The 20,166-nt window shown below is 38.0% G+C and overlaps 1 protein-coding gene across 1 annotated transcript; it reads right to left on the reverse strand.

Annotated features, from left to right (window-relative positions):
- Positions 1 to 13,521: 13,521 nt before the first annotated feature.
- On the reverse strand, positions 13,522 to 19,272 carry LOC100927084 (alpha-1,6-mannosyl-glycoprotein 4-beta-N-acetylglucosaminyltransferase-like). Its single transcript, XM_012547792.2, has 4 exons — positions 19,021 to 19,272; positions 17,585 to 17,715; positions 16,498 to 16,654; positions 13,522 to 14,768 (listed from the first exon to the last, which is right to left on the reverse strand). The coding sequence occupies exons 2-4, from the start codon at positions 17,690 to 17,692 to the stop codon at positions 13,621 to 13,623; spliced, it is 1,413 nt and encodes a 470-aa protein (XP_012403246.1). The 5' UTR covers positions 17,693 to 17,715; positions 19,021 to 19,272; the 3' UTR covers positions 13,522 to 13,620.
- Positions 19,273 to 20,166: the final 894 nt, after the last annotated feature.

The raw sequence follows: 20,166 nt of genomic DNA on the forward strand, positions 1-20,166 counted from the left end.
AATGCCACTTTGAAACTTTCTGACATTCACATTTATTTTCCTGCTGGGTCAATTGGACATTCCATTAGTCATACTCTTCTATGCACATGGAGAGAATGAGAACATGAAGAGTTCTCACTTAGGGTACAGGAACCAGAACCAGGGACTTTAGGAAATTGTTGGACTTGAGGACTCTGGAGGTAAGGGTCAGAGAATTTTGGATATAGTAATCCAGCTGATGCCAAAGCATCTGGAGAGGGGTTTGGAGCTTCTGGTGGAGGCTCACAGTAGGGATTAGTCTACTTTTCACACCAGAAATGGTGAGGAGTTCTGTTGGAGATATTGGGGTATTAACTCTAGAAGAAACTAGGCTTGAAAGTAAAAGCCAGGTCATTGGTTTGGCTATGCCTGATTCAACAAAACTCTTCAAGGGCAGAGAATGTGGGAAATTTCATAGAGAGGGGACATCCTAAAATACATCCAGATGTGTTGGAAGGGGTATTTCAGAATCTGCTAGAGTTGTTTCTACTTGAGCTTAAAAAAATCACAGTAGGCCAAATCGAGTTAGCTAACTGAGAGAAAGAGAGAGATGAGACCAAAGGGGAAAAAAATGAAGAAACTGAGAGAAGAAAAGGCACATTTTAAATTCTAAATGGCCAGATGTTACATCAATTCCCCTTTGCAATGTTGGGGAGTGAAAATGCCCCTAAAAATGTCCTACACTCAAGTGGTCCTGCCCACTCCTGTCCCATCCTTATAGAGGACTCCCACAGATCTAGCACCCAGAAAAATAGGGTTCACACCAGAAATGGCAACAAAACTTAATCAAGGTATTCTCTGAATAAATTCAAATAGCACCCAATTATGCTAAATGATCAGTGAGGCAGAAGAAAAAAACAACTGGATTTTCACTAAGAGCCTCACTTTGTGGGGACGTTTTACCTTTTGACAAGAAGAATGCCAGCAAGTTTCAACACCAAATGATGTGTTTGACGTATAGCACCAAATGTTGAGACTGAGGAGAGCAATTGGAACCAAATGTTGGGGTCCAGTGATGTGATGAATTCCCAATGGCCATTCTCTTTGCCAAAAGAGTCATTTATTTAGGAGAATAGGTTATAAACAAAATGAAGAGATACAATAGACACCAGGAATGAGAAATATGAAATAGAGTTGGGGGAGCATATGACAATTAAGAATGGAAAAGACAAGCTGCCTAGTGGAACTCACAATTAACCAGGAGAAAGGGAATACTCCATGAGGTTAGAGTACTCCATTGACTGGGAGGCTTAATGCTAAAAGGGATTTAGCACTCTAGAAGAATTAGTTATAAGGAAAAAACATCATGAAGCATGGTGAGAGGATAAGGCGAAAGACACCATGAGGCAGAATGTCATGTGAGCTAATGCAAAAGGAATTTAGCAAAGATGGTATGAGCCATGGACAGATTTATAGGAAAAATTTAACCTTGGGGTTTGACATAACTTGGCTTTCTGATTAGATACAGTAAGGTGGTGTTATCCACAACCTCCACAGAGGTGGAACTTTAAGGCCAAGCTGATCTCCATTAATACTCTTTCCTGCTTGCCTCAGTACTTCAGGTTTTCTTTGCCAACTCCATCTCATATCTTAGATAGAGTGCTGGGTTTAAAGTTAGGAAGACCTGAGTTAAAATCTGGCCTTAGACTCTGTGACCCTGGGAAAGTTATTTCACCCTGTTTGCCTAATTCCTCATCTGTAAAATGAGATGGAGCAGGAAATGGCACATCACTCCAGTATCTTTTTCAAGAAAACTCTAATATAACTGTACACAACTAAACATCAATCTTCAAAACATTTATGAAAAATCATTTATGAAAAGTTCTGTGGTAGATGAAACTAATTTAAATAAGGTAGTGTTTTGGCACGTTAAAAAAAAGAAAAGAAAATCTCATTATAAGCAAATCTATTTTATGTAATAAATACCTGTAGAATGATTACTCAATACTCTTGAGAGTCTATTATGAGCTATCCTTTCTCCCTTCTTCTTAATGCCAGTGAAGGTTTTTTTTCCCTAGTGACTTTTTGAAGTTTTCCAAGTGTTTCTTCACTGTATCCTTTCCTCAGATGATGCATTTGCAACTGGCACTTTGCATATTGGCACTTGTATAAGACAGTCCTGGAGCCTGGCCCATCTTTGGGCAAAGAGTACATTCAGATTAGGTTTAATCTGGAGAAGGGAGGAATTTATGACCAAAGAAGAACTAGAGAACATTATGAAAGGCACAATGGACAACTCTGATTACATTAAATTAAAAAAGGTTTTGCCCAAACAAAACCAATAGAAACAAGATTAAAAGAGAAGTACAAAATGGGGAAAAATCTTTACAACCAGTATTTCTGATAAAGGTCTCATTTCTAAAATATATAAAGAACTGTGTCAAATTTATAAGAATACACATTCCCTGTGACCTCCCAGGTAATCACACCTGCCTTGATGATGTAATAACACCTGCCTAGCCTGTGCATAGCTTGCTATTTCCAAGCTGTACTTTTCCAAGCATAATTCTTGTCATTCTGACCTGGCACAAACCCCTATTTCAGTCTACTCATTGACCGGCAGAGGCCAGGAAGCTTTGGGACTACTGAGGTCTCATAAGAACAGAATTTGCAGGAATGATAAGCCACCTGCCCAGATAGGAGGAGAGACAGTTTATCTGAAAATGCAAAAGTTTCTCCTTGAACCCAAATTTCTCATAGTCCTTTTTCATACACTGACTGATTTATCTACTTTTTGTTTTCATTTGTGTTTCCTTAGCAACGTTGTGGTTAGAAAGCATTTAAGGGTACAGTTAATGATAATGAAGCCCTGGAGTCTCTCTCTTTTCTCTTCTGGGGAGAATTTCACTTTGGAAGAACACCGGTGTCTGTTTGTCTTTCTTTTCTCTCACTTTTCATGGTCTCTGTGAGAGCCAGAACAGCTGGTCTGATTTCTGGCATTTTCACAGGTTGTGCACTATTCCCTAGTTGAAAAATGGTCAAAGGATAATGAAGACAATTTTCAGATGATGAAATTAAAGCCATTTATGATTATATGAAAAATGCTCTAAATCACTATTGATTAGAAAAATTTAAATTAAAACAACTCTGAGGTACCACCTCACATCTCTCAGATTGGCTAAGATGACAAGAAAGAATAATGATAAATGTTGGAGGGTATGTGGGAAAACTGGGGCACTAGTACATTGTTGGTGGAGTTGTGAAGTGATCTAACTATTCTGGAGAGCAATCTGGAACTATGCCCAAAGGGCAATCAAACTGTGAATACTCTTTGATCTAGCAGTACATTATTGAGTCTATATCCCAAGCAAATCATAAAGGAGGGAAAAGGATCCACATGTGCAAAAATGTTTGTAGCAGTTCTTTTTGTGGGAGCAAAGAACTGGAAAAGGAGTGGATATCCATTAATTGGGGAATGGCTGAACAAGTTGTGGTGCATAAAGGGAATAGAATACTATTAAAAATGATGAACGAGCTGATTATAGAAAGACCTGGAAAGATTTACATGAACTGATGCTGAGAGAATCCAAGAAGAACCAGGAATACATTGTATATAAAAACAGCAAGAATATGAGATGATTAACTATGAAAGGCTTGCCTCTTCTCAATAGTTCAGTGAGTCAAAGAAATCCCAATAGACTTAGGACAGAAAATGCCATTTGCAACCAGAGAAAAAACTAAGGAGACTGATTGTAAATCAATGCATGCTATGTTCATTTCTTTTTTCTGTTTTTTTTTTTTAATCTCTCCCATGGTTTTTCCCATTTGCTCTGATTTTTCTCTCCCAATATAATTCATAAAACAATATATTTTAAAAATAAATAAACTGAAAGAAAATAGATTAGGTCTAGTCATGTGCTTGTTTCTCTTTTCAACTTCCCTTTTCAAGTAGTTCTGTACACACTTCTGAACAAAAATCATATGGTCCCTCTCAACATTACCCCACTCAGCTAGTTCAGTCACCACAGGCCCAAGTCTCAATTCCTTTGATGAGTTTGTTTTCCAAAGGTTTTTAGTCTTCTCTACAGTTCAACAAAGCTGTGGCCAGATGTGTAGCACTCAGCTACACAGTTACAATTCGAAAAAGCTGTGCTTTGGTAGTAGCATTAAGCTGTACACTTGTTTTTAGTCTGTTAAAACTTTTTAAAAAAATTTATCAGAGAAAAAATTTCTTTTTTTAAAAATTAAAAAATTTTTTGTGCATTTAATTATAACTAACCAATACACTCTAAAATACAAAGAACAAAAGATTTTCTGTGAAACAGTAAACTTCTATATTACATTTTAAAAGTGTATATTAAAGCAAAGATTTATCTTTAATAAACATGGTCTTTGCCATCAACAGGAAAAACCTGAAGAATTTTCCTTGTCTGACATAATGCATAGTCCAAGACATAGATAATTGATTTTCTGGATTCTTTTTAGACTAATTAGAAAGAAAAGGCCAGAGTCCAGAATTGGAAGTTATATCCAAATATTGAAAAAAGGGCGCTACTTTGGGGATTTGCTACCATTGCAAGTAAGATAGTTTTCAGTACTATAACTCTGCTTGCAACCAGTCAAAAATCAAGTTTTTCTTAAGTCCAAAATAGAGGAGACACGGCAGGTTATGCTCTTCAAAACATTCTTACTTCTCAGGGTCCTTTATATGTTCTGCTGTAATTTTCACAGACTAGCCTAGGGCCCAAAGTCAGGGTCCAACATGTCTTCTACATTTCCCCACTTCTTTTAACAGAAAGGGATGGTGGTCTTTTCTTCTATAATTGCTTTAAGCTGGGAGTAGGTAGAGAGCTAAGCCTGCCTTACAATGTTCCTCTGGGAGAGGGGTTGAGCCTGAAGGCTGGTTAAAGCAGCATCCAGTTAGTGCTGAGTCTCAGGTTCAGCATTGGCCATCATTTGAAGGTGAATTAGCTAGCCTAGAGGAAACAAATCTAAAGAGAAGGTTAGGAATGGTAGCATTGTAAACAATAAAGGAGTCACTTGGGTAGCCAAGGTGCGTGTGCCAAAGTATCTAAAAGAGGTTGAGCACTGAATGGAGAAGATGACAGACTGAAAAGATTTTTGGTTGGTGTGGAAACATGAGTAACAGCACTCTTGCAAAGAACACAAAAATATTCCATAAGTTACATCCCCCTAAGAAAACTGATTGTACTTAAATTCTCTTCTCCAAATCACACTGAAGATGTCTTAAATTTAGTCAAATAATCAATAGAATAATAGGTCCTGGAAATAGTTAAATCAATAGTCAATTATTGTTACAATAGTTCAAAACATTTAAGAATCTTATTTCATGCAGACATATACATCTAGTAAGAGGTAGATGACTAGACCAAATATTCATTTACTTAATTGTTTAAGATATAATGATTGCATATTTTCATCATCCTTGCTCATGTTTTCTATTGATCACTAGGCTCTGATTATAGAAATTTGCTATAAAAGGAAAAAGCAGGGACATGATTAGAGCAGTGCCTAATTGATCTTTCAGGCTGAAGGCTGAAGCCACATATATGGCAGAATAAAGCATCCTCAGTTCTGTTTGACTTCAGGTGAGAGTCATAGTTGATAACCGACAACATTCCACCCCATAGCCAGACTCGGGAATAATCATGTGGGAAACATTCCTATTCAAGGGAACACAATTGGGAAACGGAACCAGAAGGAACCCCCTTAAGCTGAAGCCCAGGTTGTCCTTTCTGCTCTTGCCCAGATAGAGAAATCTGCCTGTAACAGTTCAGGATCATATCCCTCTGATTATCCTCACAGTTTAGGACTAGCCAATTAAGAAAATTAAGTCTACTCTCATGAAGTTGCAGTGACTAATAAAAGTTTGCCAGGACTCACACACATAATAGCATTAGCCTTTTTCAATTATATGATTCTCACAACAAAACCATTATTATTTCTCTTTACAAGTCAGAAAATTGGGGCAGAGATAAAATAATTTGCCATAAATCACATAAATAACATGTTTCTGCAACTAAAACAAAGAAGGGTAGACTTACCAAAGGCATGTGTTGGCTAGCTCCCCACTTGGGTGCTGCCAGGGGCACCCAACTCCTGTACAGCATCTGGGTGGGACCCGCCAAGGGCTAGGCTGACCTTGCAGACACTGGCTGACTGGGTTGGGGAGGGATGCAATGAAGGGCACTGTTTAGGGGTTGGGCTGATAGGTGTCAGGATTTCCCATTGCTGATGGTTTCAGTGTTAGGGCTTAGGGAATACTGAACATGAGCATGGGCAAGGTATGTGGGGGCTCCACTGTGTTTGCTTTACTTTCCTAATGATGTAGAGAGGGACCTGGAGATAAAATAGAAGTCAAGATAGGGTTAACAAAAGATTGTTATTTACCTATTTTTTCTTCACTCTGTTCATTTTGGGGCTTTCTGTTAACTAAGTTTCCTTCATTACCTTAGAACAATGAAGCTATTAATCTTGTCAATTATTTTCAAAACATTTAAAAAAACTTTTATAAGGTTTAATTTTTATATTTCCTTTATCCTTAAGATAAATTCTACTTTAAAATTTAGGGGGTTAATTCCTGGAATTACCCCCAAAATCTCAGGAATTTTTTCCCTGCAATCTCAAAATGACTAATTGCCAAACTCCGTAATGATTAATCTCAAAAACTCCACAATCTACTCAAATTTTTTTTTTTTAGTAATTCTACAACTTTTATTATCCAACTTTAATTTCTCTAGTCTCAACTTGGCTAATGCCAGGATCGTAGAAAAAAAAAATCTCAGGTGGTGTAAGGAATACTTACAAATCTTTCCCATTGTTCTAACTACAATCCCTAGAATCTCTTTTCTGGCTAACTGCATTTTAGCTCTTTCAGAGAAGCAGAATTTAGGTTACAGTCATTCTGTCAAACAGAGATGCAGACACAGACAAAATGACAAGACAAATTCAAACAAAGTGTGCAATTTAAATAGTGAATGGAGAGATGCATCCTGATCCTCCAAGGTGTTCTGAGGTCAAGCAATGTTACATAGAGACTGTTAAGTTCTTGAAAAAGCCTTGAAAAAGGAGATCACCCAAAATATACATCTCTGAATCCTTTAATTTTGTCAGAGACTATTTAGCATTGGTTAAAAGCATTTTTCAAGTATCTCTAAAGTCCAGATCTTGAAATAGAGCCATGAAGGTTTATACATGTGGTTCTTCAGACCATTTCTTTTCCCGTTTATAGAACAAGTCCAATTGTAAAACAATATTGTAATTTAGTGACCCATTTGTTTTTGATTTTCTAAGATATGTTGTAACCAGACTATATTCAAAAAAGACCAGGCACTTCTATTTAAGATTCTGTGCCCCAAATTTCTCCCAGTTCATCAGCAAGCAATCCAGAGGGGAATCTCTGAAAACTGAAGGTTCCTCCCCTATGCCTCCTAACTTTCTTCTAAACTTCAGTGCCACAGAGGGTAAAAGGAGAAAAAGGAAAATAGATGGTGATAGAGGGCATCCCCTTTAGGGAGACAGAGTAGCAGTGCTACAGCAGGTAGTCTCCCCTAAAACCAAAAGACATCAGTTGCCATGGGAAAGTTAGGGATTTTTCCAGGGATCCAGCTGTGAAGTAGAGGGATGAGAGAAAAGAGAGGGAGAAAGAGATGGGGGATGGTCCAGGAAAGCAACTACCTCTGTTTCTTTTGGCTGAGAGTCCCAGGATCCACAAAGGGATCCTTTTCCTGAGCCTAGGAACCAAGAAAAATTCTGTGGGAGAGTATTTGGTTCAAAGTCAGAGTGAGAAATACACACATAGGATTCTCTTTCATTCAAAGCTTTATTTTGCTAAAGCAGGCAGACCAAATAATATGGGTAACTAATTGATAACTCGGTCAAGGGGAAGAATGTGTTATATACCATAAATCTAGCTCTAAGCCATAGTTGGAAATACTAAAATTTCTATAGAATGCAGAGGTTGTTAGAAATAGTATCTGTTTAGATAGTAGCTAGGCACAGGACCTACTGTTAAAACATCTATTTGATTGACTAGGTTCAAGGAACAATTACTTAGGAAACATTCCTTCTGTATCCTTAGCAAGTCTAAATATGCTTATATCAATGATTTTGAAAATGCTTATGTTAAGCAAATTAGAAGAATAAAAGATAGTCTACCTCTCATAACTGTAGAGAACGAAGGAATTTGTGGCTAAAGAAGAACCAGAATACATTATGGAATGCAAAATGGATAGTTTTGATTATATTAAGTTAAAAAGTTTTTGTACAAACAAAACTAATGCAGACAACATTAGAAGGGAAGCAATAAACTAGGAAAAAAATGTTTACATCCAAGGATTCAGATAAAGGCCTCATTTCTAAAATATATAGATAATTGACTCAAATTTATAAGAATTTAAGCCATTCTCCAATTGATAAATTGTCAAAGGATATGAACAGACAATTTTCAGATGAAGAAATTAAAACCATTTATAGTCATATGAAAAAAATGCTCTAAATTATTTTTGATCAGAGAAATGCAAATTAAGACAACTCTGAGATACCACTATACACCTCTCAGATTGGCTAAGATGACAGGAAAAGATAATGATAAATGTTGGAGGGGATGTGGGAAAACTGATACACTGATACATTGTTGGTGGCGTTGTGAACTGATCCAATCATTCTAGAGAGTAATTTGGAATATGCCCAAAGGGCTATAAAACTGTGCATACCCTTTGCTCCAGCAATGTTTCTACTGGGCTTATATCCCAAAGAGATATTAAAGAAGGGAAAGGGACCTGTATGTGCACGAATGTTTGTGGCAGCCCTCTTTGTAGTGGCCAGAAACTGGAAACTGAGTGGATGCCCATCAATTGGAGATTGGCTGAATAAATTGTGGTATATGAATGTTATGGAATATTACTGTTCTGTAAGAAATGACCAGCAGGGGGATTTCAGAGACACCTGGAGAGACTTACACGAACTGATGCTGAGTGAAATGAGCAGAACCAGGAGATCATTATATATGGCAACAACAAGATTATATGATGATTAGTTCTGATGGTGGCTCTTTTCAACAGGGAGGTGATTCAACCCAGTTCCAATGGTCTTGTGTTGATGAGAGCCATCTGCTCCAGAGAGAAGACTGTGGGGACTGAGTATGGATCACAACATAGTACTTTTTCACCTTTTTTGTTGTTTGCTTGCATTTTGTTTTTTCCTAGGTTTTTTTTTTTTTTTTTTTTTTTTTGTCCTTTTTGATCTGACTTTTCTTGTGTACCATGATAATTGTGGAAATATGTATAGAAGAATTGCACATATTTAACATATTGGATTACTTGCCATCTAGGGGAGGAAGTGGGGGGAAGGGAAGGAAAAAAATTTGGAACACAATATTTTGCAGGGGTGAATGTTAAAAACTATCCTTTTATTTTGTAAAAAAAAAGAAAAAAAAAAGAAAAGGCTTATATTAGTAATTTTTATAGGCCAGCCTAGGGCCCAAAGTCAGGATCCAATATGTCCCCTATATATATCTGCTTTAGAATTTTCATATTTCTGCCCTTTCCTCATGATATTCTATGTTGTTAATATACTTAACCTTTATATATCATATTCTTCTTGGTGGATTATAATCTATATGAGAACAGAAGTTGGGTAATTTTTTAAAAATCCCCATATCTGCAGCTTCTAGATCAAACTATTGTAACATAGTAGGCACTTACATTGATAAAGATGTTGAACATAAGAGACCCAAGAACTGGTATTTGACTAGGAAACCTCACGCTAGGTTGACATCTGTTACTTTAATTAAGGAATCAGAATACACAAGCTACAGATTCAGGAAGATAGCAACTATTGCAAATAGTCTTAGTGTTCTGATCTCTATTCTGCTGGAGATTTTGCCTATAGATGCAGAAAAAAGCAAGAAGAAAAAGATTATCTGGACTAATAATTGTTCTAAGTTGGTCCATTGTATTTTAGTTGCATAGATGATGGAAAAAGGTGGGGAGAGAGAAAGATCTAGGAGAAATCTCTTTTTGGAGAAAAATGTATTTGGGAAGGGTGGTCTGTAGAGCTGTTCTTGCTGGTATGTCTCAGGTCACTGTGTCCCTGAAGAATTCTTATTTTTTGGGTTGTATTGCAAGCTGTTCTCTATGTATTCAGGCCTAAATAACAGTAACGTGTTTGTCACAACTATAGCTAAGGCCTTGACAGCACTTCTTTTCTCAAGCATATCTGTGGTAGAGATCAGACTATCCCTAGTGCCAAAGTACAGAAATCTGACATTTAATCTTTAAATATCCACCAATTCTGAACAATCTTTTCCTCCTCTGCCCCCAAACAATAGTAGTACCATCTGACTCATAGAATCATACTTTTAGAACTGAAGGGATTTAACAACTAGAATACAATCCACACTCCAAAGTAATTCACTTTAACTTTCCAGACAAATGATTGTCCAGCCATTGCTTGAATATGTTGTAAGTAAATACCAAATATTTGCACCTTCATGGAGTAGGCTATTTGGCATCTGGAGTGAGCAGCAGGGAGGAGTATGGGCTTTGTAGGAGAGTTTTCCAATAAGGAAGTGATACTTGAGTTGGCCTCTGAAGGGAATTAAAGACTCTAAGAGGCAGAGGAGAGAAGGGAGTACATTTGAGTTTGAGTCCCTAGGGGAGCACAATTCAGAGGACAGAAATTAGAGATGGAATGTTGCAGATGAGGAAAAGAATGTAGAATTCATGAAAGAAGGTAACATGAAATGTCTGGAAAACAAAGTCAAATTGTAAAGGACTTTAAATGTCAAATCAAGGAGTTTGGATATGATCCTAGAGATAATAGAGGAAGCCATTGGAAGTTTTAAAATAGGGAAGTGACATTGTCAGATGTGTGCTTTAGGAACCCACTATATAGCTATATGAAGAATTGGAGAGGAGATTTGAGACAAAAGACTGATTAGAAGACTACAGACCATTGTGAATACCTCTACATAAGTCAATTTTTATGTAACTTGAATTTGTCCCCAATATTGGGGAGGGAAGGGGCAAAAATGGAAGGAGGAGAGACAGAAAGAGGGAGAAACAAGAGAGAGACAAAGAGAGAGAGAGACTGCACAGTACTTTATAGTAAAAATTAACATAACTGGATTTTGGGGGGGAATATAATTTCTTTTAAAATTATGTTAAGTTAAATTTATATAAAGTGAGAACTTTCTGTATTACTTCTAGATGAAAAATAATGATTATGAACTATAATGGTGGATATGTAAGGGTAGGAGGACAGATATGAAAGATTTTGTGCTGGTAGAGTTGGTAAGACTTGGCAATAGAATGGACATGGTGGGTTTCAATGAAGATGAGCAGTTGAGGATAACTCTAAAGTTGCTAACCTAGCCGACTGAAAGGATGGTGATGCCCTCAACAGGAAAAGAGAAATTAGAAAGGAGGGTAGATTTGAGAAGAAAAGAGAATGAGTTCAGTTTCAGGCATACTGAATGTGAGATTCTAATTGTACATGCATTTAGAAATGTCTAACAGGCAGTTGTTAATGGGAACTAGGACACAGGAGAAAGGTTACTTCTGTATCCATAAATACACAGTTTTTGAAAAAAGGAAAAGATCATAAGATTTTGAATATGTTGAGTTTGAGATACTTATGGCATGTCCTGTTTGAAATGTCCAATGAAAAGTTAGACACGCCTAATTGGAACTTTTGAGGGAGACTCAGGCTAGGTATATAGATTTAGGAATCATCCATGTAGAAATGATAGTTGAAACCATTTAGAGATGAAGTTACCAAGGGAGAGAAGAGAAAATGGAGAAAAGGTCAGGGTGCAGGACAGAACCTGGACAATGTGGCCAGACAGGGAGGAGGAGAACTAACAGAAAATTGTACCTTAATTCTGTTCCTGCCTCAAAAATACCCAAGACAATATGATCATATAAAAATTTTAAAAACATTCTCTGATTGTTTCCCTCTACTCTGTGAAGACAGAGTTTTGTTTTATTACTTGCTCTCCGGGACCATTACTGACTTTTAGTGACATTTTCATTTGTACTGATGTAGTCATGGTACATTTTGTTCTTTTGGCTCTGTTCACTTTGTATTAATTCTTTGTGTGTAGCTTCTTAATGTACAGTGTTATCTTGTTGGTTCTTCAATCTAATCCTTTTCTTTTGAACAGGTGCCTTTTTTGTTATTTTATTCTGGTTATAAGTCTTATTCTACCCAAACCTCAGAGAAAAATAAAACTCATTTCTTGGCCTGAGACCCCTGAGTGAGGGTCAAGACTTCCATTCCTTCTCCCTATTCAAGGCTCAATGGCATCATGACATCTCAGTTTGTGTCTCAATAATGGAAAAAAACAGATGTGTTACTCTTTATATTGAGAATTCTTCTACCTAGATAATTCTCAGAAAGAAAGAGAGTCAGATAGGACAGATTCCATGAAAAACTGGAATTGGAATGTAGTTAATAGAATATTATGTGTTAGAATTGAGGACATCTGTGTTCCAACCTTCTCCCTTTGCTTTGTTGTAACTTGGGGCAAGTTACTGAGTATTAATTTCAGATTCCTCAGATCTTTGATCTTTCTTACTCATAAGGGTAGTGTAAGAATCAATATTTCAACCCAAAGACGTCATTCTGACCTCTTTTGGAGGAAAGGAACTATCACTAGTCTTACAAAAATCAGTGTTTCTTGAAATTCTACCCATGGTGGGTCTCTTTGGGGAGTACAGGGCTTAATTGTTGTCTCATTATAGCTTGGCTTGCTTGGGGTAGAGATGAGTTGGGGGAGGATTATTTGAAAGAGATAAATGAGACTAGATGACTGCTAATGGCATTAGGTCCAAAGCTGTCCATTTCCCTCTTATTAAGGCTCTATTATGTGGTTTTGCCTCTTTTTTATTGCTCAATTATTTTTCAGACCTGGCTGTATCCTCTGTGCAACCTTTCTGTCCTCAGGTTGTCCTCTACTATTTACCAAAGCCAAGTGCCCGGAGTTAGGTTGCTGGTCTACCCCATAGGGAGTCCTGGAAGGGTTCAACTAGTGAAATTACTTCCTTGGTATTTAAAAAAAATCCACTATTGCATAAACTTAAAAAACTGCAACTTTCAGTATATCTGGGTCCCCCCCAAGGTTTCTCATAATTAAACATATTCTTGGCAGTATGGATAACAAGGTAATTTTATCCCTAAATTCACTTGGTTTCAAGGATAGACAGACAGATAAACATCCTGGAGGTTTTCAGGGTCATTTGCTCATGCAGGACTGGGGAAGGCAAATTAGGAGGGTGGATAGGTTTGAAGGAATGGATCTCCTTATTGCCATGTGACTCCTTCCAAGGATAGAAAGGGTCTCTGCTCTTTATTAACTTGTCCATTCAATGGAGAGATATAAGTAAAGTGCTTTGCAAATATTAATGTTAGATATATATATATTATATATAGTTAGTTAGTTAGTTAATAACTAGTTAATTATAGTAAACTAATAAATAGTTAACTATTGTTGTTGACATTAATGTTATGGTTATTATTACTCTCAAAAAATGCCCCGGCTGTTTTTCAGTGTTTTATTTTTATGTCACCTCTGTCATTACAGACTCCAGATTGGGCCCCTCTCTTTCATTGTACCCTCCCCTCCATCTCCACTGTTCCTCAGGCTGTCCAAATATTGATATGTTTGATCATAATCCACTCATCCTGGGTAGTTGTCACCACTAGCCTCAGGCAGCTTACCCTATTTTCCATTTCTTTGTACAGCATTTTATGATCAAATTTCCCATTTTGTAGTGTTCCAAGTGGGATATAGTACATACAGTCTTTGGTGTTTTCACTGGGATTATAACCCAGCTCTACCTTTCCCCCAAGTAGGAACACTAACTCTTCTTCTGGGCCTGTTAAAACTTGTACTCGTCTTATTTTAGCTGGCTCCTCCAAAGCCACAGTCAAGTGGTTGCCTGCCATAGGTTCCAGCGCCCAGAAGAAATCCTCTTCCAGGCTATAGGCTTTCTCAGGTAGATAGTCTTTAAAAATCTGCATGTCAGTGTAGATGAATGCTGGTGGGTTGTTGGGTTTCCCAAAGTTGTTTTCTTGAAATTTGTCCTCTGGTTTTAAGGAACTGACTTGATCATGAAAGGGATTGTCAGAGGAGAAGTTGTCTTCATGGATGGAGAAGTCCATGGACTGGAAGAGCGAGGGGCCAAATTGGATGGGTTTTTTCTGGCCTAGCATCTTGTAGAAGCTAGAGAAGAGCTTCTCAGGAGACGAGTTCTGATAGTAGAGGAAGAAAGAGGCCAGACAGGGAAGGTCACTGGAGTGACAGAGCTTGCCGGTGAGGTCCAGCTGAGAGAACTCCATGATCACCCAGAGCTTCTCCTTCCAGATCGCCAGTGCCCTTCGTATGTCAGTGATGAAGTTGGGAGCGCAGTGGATATTGTCCTCAATCATCAGAAAATAGTCCGAGAGGTTGGCAGCGAAGTTCATAAGAAAGGCATAGTCTGTCATCTGCTTAAACAGGATAGGATTGAGGAAGGGCTCACTCCTGTTGGTTTTCAGGTTTTCCAAGGAGGAATAAGCAGCAAGAGGGGTGTGGATCACAAGCAGCTGCCCTCTGAGGATCTGCGGGGCAAAGATTCTGCTAATGTTGAAGCTCCTCTGTCTGAGTGAGTTAGGGTCAGAATCAGAGAGGTGGACCACCACTGTGAAGTACATCAGTTCATTCTTGGAGGAAGACTTGAACACAGACTGCAAAGTGTGCATGAGGTATATCCCCTGCATGGAGCACAGTCCTAGAGTTAGCAGCTCTGGGGAGAAAGTTTAGGAGGTAGTTAGAGGACTTGTATGAGTGGGGGTTGGGACGCTTCCTTAGCCCTTCTCTACTGCCCCTGTTTTCTGTCTTTTCTTTTTCAATGGCCTCTTTCTTAGTCCCCTTAGCAAACTAGATAGCCTAGATTAAGGTTTGATAAATTATTCAGAGGTTAAGTGAAAATTTTCATTTTTGAGAATTATAGGACTTTAAGATATGAGTAAAGGTCATTTTTTCCAATTCCCTTCATTTTGTAGATGAAGAGAAAGACATAAATAACTTGCTCAAGATCATCTTTCTAGAAACAACCAAAAGTCAGAGACAAACGGGCAAAAAGGACTTTACTATTGATCTGGTCCAAATCTTTCATTTTATGGATTTAAGAAAATGAGATCTAAAAAAAGGGAAATGACTTACCCACATTCATATTGCTAATAAGTGGCAGAAGCTATAGTATAAACTAGATCTTGACTCCTAACACAGTGTTCTTCCCATTCTCTCCTATCTCCTTTTTCTACAAACTTCAGCCTTTAAGCTCAGTTGATCTCCCATTTTTTTTTCTATTCTGGGGCTTCTACTCATGACTTCTTTTTATCTGAGAAGTTTTTATACAACCCTGGTTGTATCTAGGTATATAAAATATATCTGGGTATATAAAATAAAAATATAAAATATTTGCCTATGAAATCATAATTTCACAATCCCCACATTCAATTATGTATGAAGTTGTGACCCATAGTTTAAGAAACTTTGCTTAGTATTTCCTCTTCCAATTTCCTAAGTATTTCTACTTTTCCCTCTAGTAGTCTCAAATTATTCTAATGAATGGTTCTGATTATATCATTTCCTTGCTATAAAACATTAATAGCTCCCTAATGCCTAAAGGTTAAAGTCTAAACATCTTAGGCTGACATTCAAAACCCTTCATGATCTAGATCCAAACTTGGTTTTCTAGACTTATGTCCTCCTCCTCCCTCTATTCTAGCCAACTATCTCATGCATATATACTACTTTTTCACCTTCACTAAGGAATTAGCCTGCTTGGAATGTCTTCCTCTCTCCAATCTAAATCTGATCCTTCAGCCCAATTCAAGTCCTTTCTTTTCTGTGGGCCCTTTGTCCCCTTTGGAATGGCTTTAGAGTAGACAGAGTAGCGAGATTTAATGGGAGGAGAATTAAGTGAGGGAAGTAAGTGCTGGATTTGATGTAAGAGGACCTAGGTTTGAATACCAGCTCTTCCACTTAGTGACTGAGTGATATTTGGGCAAGCTCTTCATCTTTACAAGACTCAGTTTCCTAAATTGTAAAATGAAGAAGTATTAGAAAAGTGATATATAAAGTTTCTTCTGGTCCTACAACTATGATTCTGTCACCATACAAACCTGACATCCTTCACCATTTGTTCTAGAGGCTGCCTTGGTTTGGCTAGTCAGCATCATTTCAGGGCCACAGACTAATAAACTTTGAGCTATATAATCTCTTGAGTCTCATATTAGCTCAAAGGTTCTGAGAACCTAGAGAACACAGTGTAAAAGCATTCCCAAGAAGCTCATTCATTCTCTTTACTCATCTATAGTTTTCTTTCCATCTCCCCTCCTAACCCATCATTCCCTCTTTTTTCTTCAGAACGCTGTTAAGATGTGATTGCACCTTCTCCCTCAGCTATCTTACTTTCACCCCTCCTAAGAGAGTTAATTTTCCCACAAGCTCCCCTCCCAGGAACTCACTCTTCTGTTGGGAGGGGGTTCCAGCCAGATGCTGATAGGAGACTTTATAGAAGAGGTCTGAGTTGTTCTGCCATTCCTTAAAATTTCTCAAGAGGCTCTCTTCCCCAGATGTGACCTGCTCCTGAGCTATCAGCCAAGTCAAGTTCTTCTTTGCTTCCTGAGAATAGGATTAGCACCTTAGGAATAGCTCCCAAACTCTAACTGAAAGAGGCAGAGCGGGATCCCTTCCATAGATCCTCCACTCCATTCTATGTGGAGATTGAACAACCATCTAATATATTTTATGGATCTATTATGTGTTTAGAATTGTGCTAGTCACCACAAAGGATACAGAAGGAATTTTAAGATATAGTCCCAAACCTCATGGAGTTTACATTTTAATGAACCCTGTATAATTCCTCTACTTAGATTTCCAAAATCTAATTTCCAAAATCTTTGTGACAAAGAGAGATTATACTTATTTTTGTCTTTCTATTCCCAATGACTAGCACAGTAATTGACACATACTAGTTGCTTAATCAAGGTGCATTTTGATTGGTTATATTGAAGTGTGGGAATAGAGGGAGAGATCCCCTCTGCTCCCAGGAAGTTGCAAACCCCAAAATCTGTAGCAAAAAAGGATTTTTATTGTTCACCAAGGAGGAGACTCTCTTAGCGGGCAAAATTCCTAAAGAGGAATTCAGCAAAGGTGTGTTAACTAACCCCTAGTTAAAAGGGCAAATGTTGGCCTGGGGCTGGGAGCTGTCTGGCTTAATCAATAAAGGACCATTAGACAGAAATCTCCAATTGAAAAAAATCCTTAACTGGGAGTTCAAAGGCTTTTCCCAGAATCTGGGACCCTCTGAAGGGGATCCGGGCCACCCCCAACCAATTTCAGTTTCAATGGAAGGTGATTTGACGAAGATCTCCAATTGAATGAAGCCACAATTTGGGAAGGGCTTGTCCGGGAAGGTATGCTTTTCCCAGGGGAGAGTCTGAGACCCCGAATCTCCCTTCTTTTACAGATTAAAGGGGACACCATTTCAGGGTTCGCCCCCATTAGTTGAGTTCATCTCAGAAGTTATTGCCACTTGGTTCTGTTACTTACCAGGACTTGGTCTTCATCAATGATGACAATAGCTTCCAAACTGCTGAAGATACTGAGAAGCACTGAGCCAGTTAGCACTAAGATACAGAGCTGAGTAGAAAGACACATGGTCCTTAGGTTGAAGTACAGTTCTGTAGAGAAGAGTGAGAACACACTTCATGGTGTAATTAAAAAAGAGGCACACAGATGGAATTCTATAGAACTGAATTCTAGTTCTGGCTCCCAAACTAACTAGTTATAGGACTTTGAGCAAGTTTTTTATTTTCTTTGAACCACAATTCCTCATTAGTAACATGAGAGGGATGGTTTAGATAATGCATAATTCCTTTGGGTCTTGATAGTCTGTGATTTTATGAGAAGGGGCTAAGATTCAGAATTAAAAACTGGAAAGACTTTATTTCCACCCAAACCTAGAGCTGTCCATATAGAATTTCCTTTTTTTTTCTCTCTCTCTCTCTTTGTTTTAGGCATATGAAATCTTTCCCTTCTCCCTTCCTTTTTAATTCCAATGTCTTCCCTCTGTTGATTATTTCCCATTTATCCTATGTATCCTAAGAGCCGTCACAGTTGTTTGCATGTCACATCCCCCATTAAACTATGGGTTTTTTGAGAGCAGAGACTGTCCTTTGCCTTTCTATTCATTCACCACTTGTATTTTTTCTTCCCCTGAGCTTTTACCTCTTAGGCAAACTGAGTAGACACAGTCTTCCTATAATGAATGGAGACTTCCCAGGATGATTTCTGCCTTTTGCATGTCCCAAGTGGTTTGCTAATTAAAGGAAGCCTGCTTTCCTCTAATTGTTGTTTGTCCTTCATTCTCAAAGAGGATTAATGACATCAGAAAGATAATGTCTTGACTTGCCAATGAAATGAATTTAAGTGAAGCAAGGCAATGAAAAGTCACCAGCCTCACTTTGTCTAGAACCTTTTGGGTCTAGTGGCAATATACAGGGCAGAATGACCTTTTTTAAGCTAAGATTTTTTCCCAGGTTTCACTTGTCTGAGGCAACAATCATTCAATGATTAAGAGTAGGTAAGAAATGAGACCAAAAAAAAAAAAAAAAAAAAAAAAAGCCTTTTCTTTAAATAGACTGCCTGGAAGAAGTATGTAAGATAGAAGCCATGTACTTGGGGGTAGAAGGAGGGCAGGGAAGAAAATAAAAAATGCTTTGCCTTCAATGATCCCTAAATGCCATCCCCCCCTTCTCCTTTCTGAACTTATGCTTATTTCCCTTATCATTAGATTCCTGCCCCATCTTTTTCTTTTAAATCTTTTCAGTTTTTAGTTTTTAGTTGAAAATGTAAATTTTTTTTTTTTAGCAAAGCCCTTCCTGGATGTTCCCCCTGCTTTGAATCTCCAGAATTGTGAAGGAAACAGTGAGCAAAAGGATCAGAAAGAAATATATTCAAAGTTCTATCAACTTCAAACTCCTCACCATTGTTGAAGTTCCAGGCTCATCTAAGTTGTTGTTTTTTTTTTGTTTTTTGTTTTTTGTTTTGTTTTGTTTTGTTTTTTTTCCCCCGTTTCTTGTTCCCAGGGTACACAGAAGACAAGGCTCAGATGCTTCTTCAGGTTTCAGAGCTTGCTCCAAAGTTTAGTAGAATAAACTTTAACCCCTTTGGGGCAGGATTTGGGACTGCACCCAGCTGGATGGGACCAGAACTTGCCTCTTTTGAGTTTGGCCAAAGCTGGATCCAAGTAGGTCATAGTCCCCTGACAACCATTGTTTCTCCTGAATAGTGGGCCTGCCCACCACTCCCCTCTCCAAGCATCTGTTTGGGTGGGTATATGGGAGAGAGAGTGTAGGATAGGTTATAAGGCATTATGGGAATAATCCTTGTTCCACCTAGAATAACAGAAGAAAAAAAATCCATTGAATCTCAGAGTTGGAAGAGACCCTAAAGATCAATTAGTCCAAATCTCTCATTTGACTTTAAATGGTGGGAATTTAAATCTAGAAAGCTGAAATAAACTTTTCTGATATCTTACAAGTTAATGGCAGAGCCACAATTAGAAAGAATTCAGTTCTCCTTATAGATATATTCTTTTTTTTTTTAAATCTCTTTCATTTCAGCATATATTCATCTCTTGCCTTCTATCCAGGGAGCCATCCCTTATTTTTTGTTATCATTTGTTTTTCAGTCATGTCTGACTGTCACTTCATTTAGGGTTTTCTTGGGCAAAGATACTGGAGTGGTTTGTCATTTCTTTCTTCAACTCGTTTGATAGGTAAGGAATCTGAGGTAAACAGAATTATATGATTTGCCCAGGGTCACTCTGCTAGTAAGTGTCTAAGGCCAAATTTGAATTTAGGAAAATAAGTTTATCTGACTCCAAGTCTGGCACTGCCATCACCCAGCTATCCTACTATTCGTTACAGTAAAGATTAAAAAGAGAGAGAGAGAGAAAGAGAGATTCATTAAAACCAATATATACCAACCAAATCTAACAGAATATGTAATATTTCACACAACCCTAGGCACCCCTCTGCACTCTCTCACTCCCCCACCCCCAACCTCTGAAAAGAAGTGAGAGAAGCATTTTCCTGTCTTGTTTCTGCCGGCCCAGGTTTTTGTTTTTG

Source organism: Sarcophilus harrisii, chromosome 4 (assembly GCF_902635505.1).
Source record: "Sarcophilus harrisii chromosome 4, mSarHar1.11, whole genome shotgun sequence".
NCBI lineage: Eukaryota > Metazoa > Chordata > Mammalia > Dasyuromorphia > Dasyuridae > Sarcophilus > Sarcophilus harrisii.

Coding starts and splice junctions, on each gene's coding strand:
- LOC100927084 (XM_012547792.2), bottom strand. CDS start 17,692: ATGTGTCTTTCTACTCAGCTCTGTATCTTAGTGCTAACTGGCTCAGTG. Junction 16,655..17,584: donor TTGATGAAGACCAAGTCCTG/GTAAGTAACAGA, acceptor TCCTATTCTCAG/GAAGCAAAGAAGAACTTGAC. Junction 14,769..16,497: donor AACCCCCTCCCAACAGAAGA/GTGAGTTCCTGG, acceptor CTTTCTCCCCAG/AGCTGCTAACTCTAGGACTG.